The 13,766-nt window shown below is 36.8% G+C and overlaps 1 protein-coding gene across 1 annotated transcript in view; it reads left to right on the forward strand.

The window, feature by feature from the left end:
• The window catches only part of CCDC171 (coiled-coil domain containing 171), a 341,681-nt gene that overhangs the window by 77,432 nt on the left and 250,483 nt on the right, over positions 1 to 13,766 (forward strand). Inside the window, exons 10-11 of the mRNA XM_028494006.2 lie at positions 1,381 to 1,541; positions 9,987 to 10,125. Coding sequence (XP_028349807.1) covers positions 1,381 to 1,541; positions 9,987 to 10,125 — 300 coding nt within the window. The remainder of the gene's footprint in view (positions 1 to 1,380; positions 1,542 to 9,986; positions 10,126 to 13,766) is intronic.

Genomic DNA, 13,766 nt, shown 5'->3' on the forward strand with positions numbered 1-13,766 from the left:
TAAGTGCCTAATAAATATTTATCTAAACACTTATTAAATAGTTATATATTTATATTTAATGTTAAATACATATTAATATTAAATAAATGTCTCATTAGATCTTTGTAGCCACCCTGTAGAGTCTGTATATTATTATTATTATTGTTATTGTTAGTATTTACTGTTTACAGATGAGGAACCTCAGGCTTTTGGAGTTTAATATGCCCAAGGGCATATAAGTTGATTTGCAGAGCTGTGACTCAAACCTGAGACTTATGGTTCTAAAGCCCCATTTTCTATCTAGTGTGAAGCATTTTTTTCCTACTGCCCTCCTTTTTTGAGCTTTAGCAAGCTATTTTTTTATTCTTAATTTTCTAAAAATATAAAATATTCACATAGTTCAAAAATTAAAGCAAAATTTAACGATCGAGAACTCTTGCTTTCACTCTTTTCTCTCCTATTGTTGTCTATTTCCTGCTGTCTATCCTTATTTTTTCCACTTGTTTACCTAAAATATAGCATACTACATACACTAATCTGGACTTTGCTCCTCCCAATATGTATTAACACTACACAGAGGACCATGTAGACAGCTTGCTTTTCAAAAGTTATTTTGTAGCCTTTTTATAGCTACAAATTATTCTTTTATGGATATGCACTTTGTTTATCTATTCTACTGTTGGAGTATACAGGGAATCTAGTTTTTAAAATGTCTTGTTGTGTAAAATTTCAAGTACATGCAAAAGTAGAGAGAATAGTAAAATGGGCTCCCCATGTACCCATCACTCAGCTTCAAGACTTATCTCACAGGACAATTGTGTTTTATCTATAATATTAACGCTCTTCTACTCCACCACCCCCAGATTATTTTGAAGCAAATCCTAGATATCATATTACTACACCCATAAATATTTTAGTCAAATTGTATTATTTGATAATAAAAATTTTGCTTTTCTACAGTAAGAAATCTCCAGGAATAAAAAGATCTGTTAACTTTGTTAGGCTTATAAAGTTGTTCATATAATAATGTTTCTCAAAAGAGAGGAAGGATACTTCCCTCTAGTTTTCAAAAACCACTTAATTTATTATGTTTATTAAAAAAATGTCCAAATGGGTTAGTAGATCAAAATTAGGCATTTTGATGGGACGCATTATATTATATCCGCCTGTCCCTTTTCATAGCACAGTTGAGTCTGTATTCTTCCACTCTTCTCTTCCATTACACATGTTGAGAAAGGGAATAAACTGCCTTTTGTTTATTTTCCTTTTTTAAACCAAAAACAGAAAAAAAGAATTGTTTGGATGAATGATAATCTGCTGTCTGATAAAGTATTCTACTCAGTTTGAGATTGGTGCTAGTGTTTCCTTTCTTGCTTTAATTACTTTTCTGTCATCTGGTAGTTACGGATTCGAGACCTTGAAGGAGCTTTGCAGGTAGAAAAGGCCAGCCAAGCAGAAGCTGTTGCTGATTTGGAAATGATCAAGAATGAATTCAAAGAAGTTGAAAGTGCATATGAACGAGAAAAGCATAATGCACAAGAGAGCTTTGCAAAACTAAATATGTAAGTGTTATACTGTAAAACTCTCTAAATTAATATTAAGAGTTTATAAAATCTACATGAGTATGAATGTGTAGTACTAGGTAAATATGGAAATGCTCTGTTGGATTTTGAAGTATCATGGCAATTCCAAGGAGTCTCAGAAATGCAGAAATACTTTCTTATACTAGAAAGTAAATATATTAATGTATTTTATATTTACTGATGTAATATAGTATCTTTAAGGCCTTGACTTCTAGGCCACTTAAAATGGTCTATGTGGGAGATGGGTAATGTTTGAGATTTTCATAAACTGTAGAAATAATAGTAGGAGTAATACTGCTGCTGGGGCTAACATGTATGTGACTCACTTCATACCTAGCATTGCCTGGTTTTATTTAATTTATAACACCCTATGAGGTAGCTACTCTTTTTTATCCCTATTCTACAGATGTGAAAATAGAGGCCTCACGAGGGTAAGGACACACAGCTAAGTGTAGAGTCAGGATCTTTCTGACTCCTATTGATTTTAACCTTTTTCAGTTCAAATGTCTATCATCTGAGAAGTTCTGTGAAATTTTTTAAGCAGTTTATAGCTATTTAATATGCTTCCAAGAATAAGTCAATAGTAGACATTTTAAGCCATTTCCTCTCAGAGGATGAAATGTGTACCACCATTGGTACATGACATGATAATAGGTTGATATATTAGAGTTATGTATTTATTTTTAATGTTTATTTCTATTTATGACAGATAGTAGTTTTCCATTTACAGTTGTAATATAGTTTCCTTTTAAAATACTTCATTTAACTTACGATGTGAGTTAATTTAAAGAAAAGTATTATTTAGAGTTGTGAGTATGGCAGAAATTATAAAGATGGCACTTGAAAGACTGAAGTTTGAAAAATGTAAAACTCTTTAACTGTGATTACCTTTATTAGTAATGCTTATAATACATTAAATGAGTAATTCTTAACTGAATTTTCTTGCTTCCTCCAGAATGACAATCTGTGAACATTATTCTAAGGACTTATGCTCCTTTATTTCCTTTGAATCATATCTTGAATCTGCACATTTATATATAAATATGTTTGAAGGGCCTTTATGTAGCATATAGTACAGGCTTCTTTACTGTTGCTTTGAGGTAATGATTGTGACCTACTAGTGAAACTGTAAGAAGTCAGACTGTACTCCCAACAATTAAAGCTTTCCAGCAGTGAAATAATAGGCTTCTTTGGGGAACTAGTGAACTCTCTGCCTTGGAAAGTTCAAAACAGGGGGTAGATGATTCTTTGTCATGGATGCTGAAGAAGAGAGCTCTGCAAAGGTTGGATTAGAGGAATTTTAAGATAATTGCTAACGTTTAAGCTCTAAGATTTTAACCTATGTACTTTAAAAATTGGACTCCAGAGCAAATTTTTTCCTTAAGTTTGTTTTGCTATTATTTGTGTTTTGGTGCTTGAAAAATTTTACTCAATTTTTCTATTCCAATAAGCACAAACTAACAGTTTTAAATATTATGTATTACAACTAAGCACCAGCTAACAATCCTAAATGCTTTAATATAATGTCCCTTATCTGTTCTTCATCCCTATATAACTGTGCTATAATAAAAGTTACTAATAATATTAATAAATAAACAAGAAACAGTAAAAATTAAGTAGTAATTAAAGTCCATGACTCATTGATAGTTTCTGTGACTTCTCTTCCCCCAGCCCCTCTTTCTTGTCATTGTATGTCATACGACAGCCACTTCCTTTCCATTTATCAGTGGTATGAGAAGGACTGATATGACATGAGGGATGATTGGATAAGTTATTTCATTTTCTACCCTATACTTCTGATTCTTTTTCAGAATCTTCTTTAAAATCTTTTAGAGTCACAAACTCTCAAGTATTTTTCAAAGTAGTTCTAAGTTTTGGATAATGTATTTCAAAAGGAGAATTGATATTTTAGGTCTTTAAGGTAAATAATGCCTTTAATTTACAACTTTCAGAGCAGTGAGTTTTGGGGTAGGACATTGTTTTTACCTTTTGGATAGATCTGATTTAGCAGTTGGTGATAACGAGGTTATAGAGGAAGTGCTGCCTGAACTTTGCAGGTGGTTAAGGGTTTTAAGCTTCTGTTTCCTTCCAGGTAGATCTAGGCAGGATCTCATTAAAAGGCAGGAGGATAAAGCTGTGTGTGTATTTTAGAGTTTTAATTTTGGCCAACCGTTTCATAACAGTGAATATTCCTGCATGAAACTATTTTCAATGGAATATATATGTATACATACGTAGATGGAATATACATATGTATACATACATATTAGATGGAATATATGTATATATTTTAATATATTATTATATATTAAATATTACATATAATAATATAATAAATAAAATTATTATATCTTAAACATATCTTTTGAAGAACTCAGCTAAGAATTTGAACAACAGGCTATTTTAACGAATACATATAATGTATAATTTTAGAAAGAATATATATTCTCTATATTCCTCTAATTAAATTTTCTTAGTTATAAATTTTTTTCCATTGAAAACTTACAGTATAAAACTAAAATTTTTCAATAATATTTTTTATACTTGAAATTAAAAAAAAAAATTTTTGGCCGCACTGAGCGGCTTGTGGGATCTTAATTCCCCCACCAGGGATCGAACCTGTGCCCTTGGCAGTGAAAGCACAGAGACCTAACCACTGGACCTCCAGGGAATTCCCTTCAATATGTCAGGTCTTCATTAGCTGTGGTAACTGATTGTTGGGCAATGGTAGGGAGAAGATCCTGATAATCCTTAAATCTAGTTTAAGTTTAAATTTAGTTTAAAATAATGCTAGTCAAGAATATGATGCTGAACAGACTGAATCTAAATTTATTTATTTTATTACATTCAGTATTTAGGGACTTCTTTATTTTTCTAAATACATCAACCAAAAGTATAAAAAGAAGTACAAAAGTACTGGGATGGCCAAAAAGTTCCTTTTGTTTGTTTGTTTGTTTGTTTTTTGCCGCGTGGGGTCTTCTTTGCTGCATGTGGGCTTTCTCTAGCAGCGGCGAGCAGGGGCTACTCTGTTGTGGTGCATGGGCTTCTCATTGCGGTGGCTTCTCCTGTTGCGGAGCACAGGCTCTAGGTGCACAGGCTTCAGTAGTTGCGACACGTGGGCTTCAGTAATTGTGGCACGCGGGCTTCAGTAGTTGTTGCTCACGGGCTCTAGAGCGCAGGCTCAGTAGTTGTGGCACACAAGCTTAGTTGCTCCGCGGCACATGGGATCTTGCTGGACCAGTGCTCGAACCTCTGTCCCCTGCATTGGCAGGCGGATTCTTAACCACTGCGCCACCAGGCAAGTCCTCCTTTGGTTTTTAAGTAAAAATGAAAGACACATTTTTTATTTTCACCAAGAACTTTATTGAACAATTATTCACCATCTTCCACTAACTTCTGCCGTTTTTCAGGCAACTTCATAATTCCATCTTCCCAAAACTTTTTTTTGAGCTGAGAACTGTTCCAGGTACCTTTTACAGTCTTCCAGGGAGTTGAAATTTTTTCCATTAAGAGAATTTTGTAAAGACCGAAATCAATGGAAATCCGAAGGTGCAATGTCTGGTGAATATGGCGGGTGAATCAGAACTTCCCAGCCAAGCTGTAACAGTTTTTGCCTGGTCACCAAAGAAACATGCAGTCTTGTGTTATCCTGATGGAAGATTATGTATTTTCTGTTGACTAACTCTGGATGCTTTTCGTCGAGTGCCACTTTCAGTTGGTCTAATTGAGAGCAGTACTTGTTGGAATTAATTGTTTGGTTTTCACTCCCTTCCAATCCCACCGTATACACAACATCACCTTCTTTGGATGAAGACCTACCTTTGGTGTGGTTGGTGGTGGTTCATTTCGCTTGCTCCACGATCTCTTCCGTTCCACATTATTGTACACTTTTCATCACCCGTCACAATTTGTTTTAAAACCGGAACATTTTTGTTACGTTTCAGTAGAGAATCGCGTGCGGAAATATGGTCATAAAGGTTTTTTTCACTTATGTGGAACTCAAACATCAAAGCGATTAACATAACCAAGCTGGTGCAAATGACTTTCAGTGCTTGATTAGGATATTTTGTGTATGTCGGCTGTCTCCCGCGTAGTATAACATTGATTGTTCTCAGTTAATGTCTCGATTTGATCACTATCAACTTCAACTGGTCTACCCGACCGTGGAGCATCATCCAGCGAGAAATCTCCAGCACAAAACTTCGCAAACCACTTTTGACACGTTCAATCAGTCACAGCACCTTCTCCATACACTGCGCAAATCTTTTTTTGTGTGTTTCAGTTGCGTTTTTACCTTTAACTGGTCTACCCGACCGTGGAGCATCATCCAGCGAGAAATCTCCAGCACAAAACTTCGCAAACCACTTTTGACACGTTCAATCAGTCACAGCACCTTCTCCATACACTGCGCAAATCTTTTTTTGTGTGTTTCAGTTGCGTTTTTACCTTTCTTGAAATAATAAGGCATAATATGCCAAAAATTTTTCTTCCATCTTCAATATCCAAATGGCTACACAAAAATTCACCAGTGTTTCCCTGGTGGCGCAGTGGTTGAGAATCTGCCTGCCAATGCAGGGGACACGGGTTTGAGCCCTGGTCTCGCAAGATCCCACATGCCGCGGAGCAACTGGGCCTGTGAGCCACAACTACTGAGCCTGCGCGTCTGGAGCCCGTGCTCCGCAGCAAGAGAGGCCGCGATAGTGAGAGGCCCGCACACCGCGATGAAGAGTGGCCCCCACTCGCTGCAACTAGAGAGAGCCCTCGCACAGAAACGAAGACCCAACACAGCCAAAAATAAATAAATAAAATTTAAACTGTTAAAAAAAATTCACCAAATTTGATAAGTTTTTTTAAATGCACGCTGATATGACAGCTGTCACAATACAGTCTAACAACATTGTTTTGAATGAAGGTAAAGACAGCTAAGGTGTACTAGAGCCAAATTACTGAAAAAACTGAATGAACTTTTTAGCCAACCCAGTATTATAACTTGTGGCACTATTATTGTTTATATTCTTGGTAAAAGATAGCCTGAAGATGGCTATTTGTTAAAACAGCTGTACTGTTGTCAAATTCTTAGCTGAACTCTTAAACAACAGTAACAACAACAACAAAATGGGAATCGAGTAGGAAAGAATGGCTCTTAACTACAAGTTTCCTTCTTCTCCCTTTCCTTTCTTGCCTAAAATCCTCCATCTGTCAAGTCCTGACTCTTCTCTATTGGATTCAAAGAGACTGGGGCTCCCTTGAACCTTCAGTTTACTCCCGCCCTACTCATTCCCATTGGGTGGAGCTGTTGGCAGAAGCATAGGAGCCAACTTCTTTGGGTTGTGCATGAGATTACTGACAGCAAGGGATAGTCCCCATTTCAGTGGACTCAACATGGACTTTATTTATAAAATAGCACCAAATAACAGGTGCATTTAATTTTATATTTGCTGATTAATAATTTTTTAAATTAAAATTTGATTTTAATAAAGTTAGCACTTGTACATAATCTAAAAAGTAAAATAGTGCTTTTAAGCTCATGAAAAACCACATTTTGGTACCCCATTGCTTTCTACAACCAGTTTCTGCTCCTTTGAAGCAACCAATTTTAATTCTTATAGCTGTTTCTTCTGATATTTAACCTTGTATTTCTAAATAACATGCATATTGTGCCACTTTTTCAACTTCCACCTCTACATGTTATCTGTTGGCCTCAACTTATTTATCTACATTGTACATTTCTACCACACAGCACACACTTATTTCTTCCTTCCTCCATCCTTTCAGTAGGGTTGTATTTTGGTGTATTTTTCTATATATTTTTTGGTCCCTCATCTTTATTTTTACTCTATACAACATTTTATTATATTGTTTGTTGTTTATTGTCTGTCTTTCTATGTGGAGAGGAACTTTGTTTTGTTCATTGCTATTTCCCAAAGTCTAGACTAGTGCTTGGTACACAAGAGCTGCAAAGTAAAGATTTGCTGAATCATCAAACGAATGAGTAGTTAATAATTGTCTCATTTTATGTTGGATTAGTTTGTGTGCACCAATCACTAAGTTATTCTTTTTTTTTTTTTTTTTTTTCCGGTACGCGGGCCTCTCACTGCTGTGGCCTCTCCCGTTGCGGAGCACAGGCTCCGGACGCGCAGGCCCAGCGGCCACGGCCCACGGGACCAGCCGCTCCGCGGCATGTGGGATCTTCCCAGACCGGGGCACGAACCCGTATCCCCCTGCATCGGCAGGCGGACTCTCAACCACTGCGCCACCAGGGAAGCCCTCACTAAGTTATTCTTAAACTGTCTAACAAAATTATTCTTAAACTAACAAAATTGAAAATCTCTCATTATGTTTCTATACCTCAGAAATTCTATCATTTTGAGTTTCTTGTAAGATGTATCACTCTTGGACTCTTCTCTCCACCTCCTCCTTTCTGGACGAATTGTTTTATAGGCTCCCTGTCACAGTCATCCCAGGACTTCTCTTCACCATCATCCTTGGCATTCCCTTTACTTCTCTTATATTGGATCTCTTGTTTACTGATCTCGTGCCCATCTTCCTTGTTTGATTTACTCTCTTGTAAAGTAGCTTCTTGAGAAATTATACATCAGAGGAAAAATTTTAGAACTTGCATTCTGAAAATGTCTTTACTTGATCTTTACCCTTTTTCATAGTTTGGCTGGCTGTTTATTCAGTTCTAGTGTCAAGAAGACTGAAGTCATTTGATTCCTGATCTTTGTATGTGGCCTGTGTTTTCCTCTGGAAACTTGTATAGAGTGTATATGTTACCAATTCTGGAAACATAGGCAAATATCTAGAAATGGTTCATTGGTGTTACATTGTAACACATGATAAAATAATACTAATAATATGTATTTCTGTACTCTATAAACACAATGTGGAATCTTCTCTTTGTTCCCACTGTTCTGAAATTTCATGATGATGGGCCTGGCATAGATTGTTTTTCATTCATGCTGGGCACTCACTGAGCTCTTTCAATTTTAGAGATTTGAATAATTAGTTTCTGGGAAATTCTCTTATATTATTACTTTGCTGATTTCTCCCTTTCCACTTTCTTTTTTTTTTTTTTTTTTTTTTTGTGTGGTATGCGGGCCTCTCTCTGCTGTGGCCCCTCCCGTTGCGGAGCACAGGCTCCGGACGCGCAGGCTCAGCGGCCATGGCTCACGGGCCCAGCCGCTCCGCGGCATGTGGGATCCTCCCAGACCGGGGCGGGCCCAGCCGCTCCGCAGCATGTGGGATCCTCCCAGACCGGGGCGCGAACCCAGTTCCCCTGCATCGGCAGGCGGACGCGCAACCACTGCGCCACCAGGGAAGCCCTTTCCACTTTCTTTACCTTCTGTTTCTAGAACTTCTGTTATTTATATGTTGGGATTCCTGGATTGATTTTCTTATCTTTTCTCTACTTTGATCCATTTTTGTTGTTTAGTTTTACTTTCTGAAAAGTTGATATCAATGTCTCATCTAATCTATACATGTTTAAATTTTACCCACTCTGCTGTGGAATATCCTTGATTCAAGGAAGAATATACCAAAGGGTTGGCAGTAGAATTGTCTCTGTTCCATTCCTAGAGAAAGAAGTGTTCTGTTCAGAGTAAGATCATGTGTTATTCAAAAATTAGGTCTTCATTTGATTATTTCCTGAGTATAGTGTGGATTTGGTTATACTGAGTCACCCTGTCTCCCATATTACAGCTTAAAAGTTATAGGAAACAGATCTACTATATTTATCAGGAAGATATCAGATTAAAAATAGAGGCAACACTTTAATTTGAATTAAAATTATCCATTTGCTGGATTATCTACAGCAAAATTTGAACTAAAATACTTCCGAACTGCTTGTCATCTTATGTCCAAACAAGAATGTAAATACAGTTTAGTGCTAGCCTGAGCAAAATTCAAATAGGCAAACAAATCCTTTGAAATTTATGTTTTCACAGTGAATATGAATGATTTTTGATTATTCTTGCTTTTGGATTTTCCATGTCACCACACCAGTTCCACTTGCATGGACACTCAGGAGTAAAACATTTGTGTCATTTCTAATGTTATACTTTAATTTGAAAATCATTTGATAGGACTGCTTTCTGTTTTGAGGCAGTCTCTGAGCTAATTGAACTGTGGCGGGTGGGGTTTGTTTATCATAAATAGTGGTGAATCAACACTAACCAGATCTATTTTGCTTATAACCTTGGGTATAGTACAGATATCTGCTATCAAAAAGTGGGGCTATTATTCCTTTAGAGTCTTTCATTTAAGAATGTACAATTCTTTCTATTTGAAAAAATGAGAAGTGACCTTTAAAACCTCTGCTCATGAAACCATGATATATAATATCTGCCACTTGTGTTAAAGTTGTATAATAGGACCTGATAAAAGCATATTTGAAAAACCTGCTCTGACACTTTAACTTTTCAGATTAGAAAGAGAGTATTTCTCCAAAAACAAGAAACTAAATGAAGAAATCGAGGAACAGAAGAAAGTAATTATAGACCTTTCAAAGAGACTCCAGTATAATGAAAAAAGTTGCAGTGAATTACAGGAAGAACTTGTAATGGTAAGGATAAAAAAGAAAACCCTATGGCAGTTACTTTATTGGGTCAAATTGGATGTTTAACAGGTTTTGTTTTCTCACTACATGCCATGAGATAATTGTATGAAAGTAATTTTAGTGGCATTGATATAAAATTTCAAAACTGGAGACGCAGTTTACAACAAAGCTCTACATAATAAAACCTCTCTTCTTTGGAATAATTGGGAAAACTAAATGAATTAGTGGAAAGTCTCAATTACAGAGTGTTTTCAAATTGATTCAGGTGTTTTTTTTTTTTCAAGTGTATAAAACAATGTTACCTAGATGGAGGTGGGGTTAGGGTTTATAATCAGTAGATCTAATGATTTCAAAGACTCCCCCCACTTTTTAAAAAACTAAATTTATTTTATTTTTGGCTGCGTTGGGTCTTCATTGCTGTGCGTGGGCTTTTCTCTGGTTGCGGCGAGCGGGGGCTACTCTTCGTTGTGGTGCGCGGGCTTCTCACTGCGGTGGCTTCTCTTGTTGGGAAACACGGGCTCTAGGTGTGCAGGCTTCAGTGGTTGTGATATGCGGGCTCAGTAGTTGTGGCTCATGGGCTTAGTTGCTCTGTGGCACGTGGGATCTTCCTGGACCAGGGATCGAACCCGTGTCCCCTGCATTGGCAGGTGGATTCTTAACCGCTGTGGCACCGGGGAAGCCCTATTTTTATTTTTTAAATTTATTTTTGGCTGTGTTGGGTCTTCGTTGCTGTGCGCGGGCTTTCTCTAGTTGTGAGTGGGGACTACTCTTCGTTGTGGTGCGCTACCAGGGAAGCCCCAAAGACTCCCTTTTATAATCATTTTGAACCTGATCACTCTGTCTCCATTCCCCAATAATTGAGCCTTCACACCATCACCAAATTTATCTTTCTAAAGTATTGATCTGCTCTTGTCACCCTCCATTTATTAAAAAACCATCAATGTCTCCCTGTTGCTTTCAGAATTAAGTCCAGCTTCGTGTCATGTAATCTAAGGCCCTTTTCTTTGTGGCTCTGTGTTAACTTTTCCAGCTGCTTCTATTGCTGTTGCCCTCTCTTTATCTTGCTTCAGCCACATTAAAGTACTCTCAGCTTCGTAAACACATTATATATCTTCACAATGTCTTACGTTTGTTCAGACTGTTCATTTTTTGACCCACATTGACTGAAATGCTCATTCTCTTCTTTTAACAAATTCCTATATTATTCTGTGATGGTCAGCTCTGAAATTTTGCAGTCTGTGATGCTTTCTATGATTCCATCTTTTCCTACTTTTTCATCCACCTAAAGTCAGAATTCTGCCCCCTCCCAACTTTGTGTTTCCTTAGTTCTTAGTTTAGCATCTTTGTCATTACACCAAAATCTGATGTGTATTATCTCTGCCAAGAGATTGAGAGTGCATTGAGGCTAACTTCATTTTACATGCCAAGATTCCACAGTAGTACTTGCCTCAATAAACACTTGTTGGATGGATTTATTTGGTTGATGCACATACTCCTACTCTGCAGTTTGCTCGGAACCCCAAGAGGGAGGGCGTAAAGTTTATAGTAATACCCTATTTCCTCTTTGTCTTGTTCTCCACGTATATACCTTCCCCAGAGACTTGGCTACTTCACTTTCAATTATATTCCACAATTCTTAGCGATGTTAGTTACTGAGGAAAATGAATATTTTTTTCCGTGTCCAAAAAGATGGAAACTCAGGGTTATACTAAGAAGTGGTAGCCAAATCAATACTGCCTAGTTAGAAAGGTAACAATGACAAAGAAAGTAATGATGGGATAACATTTAAACTCTTTATCATTTTCAAATGACCCAATATTATATACAGACAGGTGGCCCTCTGTCTGTCTTGCTTCAGCCACATTAGAGTACTCTTGGCTTCCTAAACAAATTATATATTTTCATAACTTTCTTGCTTCTGTTTTGGTTGTTCATATTTTTGACCACATTGACTGAAATGCTTCTTCTTTTCCCGTAACAAATGTCTGTATATCCTCTAATGTTCAACTCTGTCTCCATTTAACTCAGGATATCCAGTTTGTTCTGATAAATGGATAGATATCATTGCTTGCACTGTGGTTGAATTTGTAGTTTGCGTTCTTTGGATGTGGGATTTTAGAAAGCTTAGAGCTCTCTATGTGGCATGCTGTAGTGCCTGTTCACTGTTATGTGCTACCCTAAATTTCATGGGCTATCCCCCTTCTCACTCCTGGTTCAGGAGTGTGAATCATGGTGGAGAAAAACACGTCAGAGTCATTGAGCTGAGTATTGGTCTTGCTGTAATCAGACAGTTTGGAAAGTGAGTTATAACTGAGAATGCAATGGTGAAGACATTGTCACCAATATAAGTTGCGTGAATCCTCCTGATTCTGGTCTCCTAGCCCTCCAATGACTAGATAAAAGAAGACTGGCTGAATTCACCACTGAATTCAGGGTGCTTTGTGATTAAAAATAATTTACTTGGTGCCAATAGGTTTTTACTTTTTAACTTTTACAATTTGATGGATGGTCTGAAATAAGGCAAGTTGTAGCTCACTAGCAACCACCGTTTGCTTGTTTGGACCATTGGCACTGAGCCTATAAAGCACTATTGTTCTGACTGGTGGAAGAACCATTGGGATGTTCAGAAACGTATTCAGGTTGCAGCCTAAGTGATCTACAGTTCACATGGTTCAGCATAACTATTTATATGTTCCTCTCTGTTTTTTCATCTCTCTTAAAGCCCTAGCTTTATGTCTTATTTTCTTCCATCTTTCTGTTTTCTTGTCCTCCTCTTTTTATCCTTCCTTATTATTAGCTTTCTCTTTTAACTTGTTCTGTTTTATTCTTTTTAGAACAGTTGCTTTCTATCTCTTTACCCAACCATAATATGAAATTTAAAAAATATTTCATGAAAATACTATTACTTTAAATAGTAAGTACAGTGTTTTATTTTTTATTAAAAAACTCATCTGTGTCTTCTCTTAAATCATTTTTTGGGTACATATTCCTTTATTTCCTTTTATTTTTCTGTAGGTTAGTGGCCTTTGAGTTGGGAGGGAAATCTTATAAATTTCCCTCTAAAGAGGTATCTGTCAAATTAAAAATTTTAAACCGTAAAAAATGGAGTTTTTTTTAGTTCTGCATCCTCACAGTCTGTTATTTTTGCTTTGAATTCATAATTGTTTTTGACTGAAGAGAAAATGCCTTAAGAAGAGGCTTTTACCTTTTGTTTTTGGAAATAGAACTTTGTTTTAATGACATCCTATGATCCTACATACCCTAGTGTGTCTTTCCCACAGTTATGTTTCTATTGAACATAATAGTGTCAGCTTTTATAGAATATAGATGGGAAGCATAAGTTAGCTACAGGTAATTTTCCTCTCCCTTTGAGGTAACCACTTGTTTTCTAGTTTAGGTCACATTCATGGCCATTATTCAAGTCTTGGTCTTTATTTTCTATGTTGCATTGTAAGAGAAAATTAAAGCCACTTTCCTCTATAGGTTTACTAGTGAGATCAAGGTATTATTAATATATGCAAAGGCTTCAGGAAGTTTTGAGACTTAAAAATAGCAATTATAGGGCTTTCCTGGTGGCACAGTGGTTGAGTCTGCCTGCCGATGCAGGGGACGCGGGTTCGTGACCCGGTCTGGGAAGATCCCACATG

Source organism: Physeter macrocephalus, chromosome 9 (genome assembly GCF_002837175.3).
Source record: "Physeter macrocephalus isolate SW-GA chromosome 9, ASM283717v5, whole genome shotgun sequence".
Lineage (NCBI taxonomy): Eukaryota > Metazoa > Chordata > Mammalia > Artiodactyla > Physeteridae > Physeter > Physeter macrocephalus.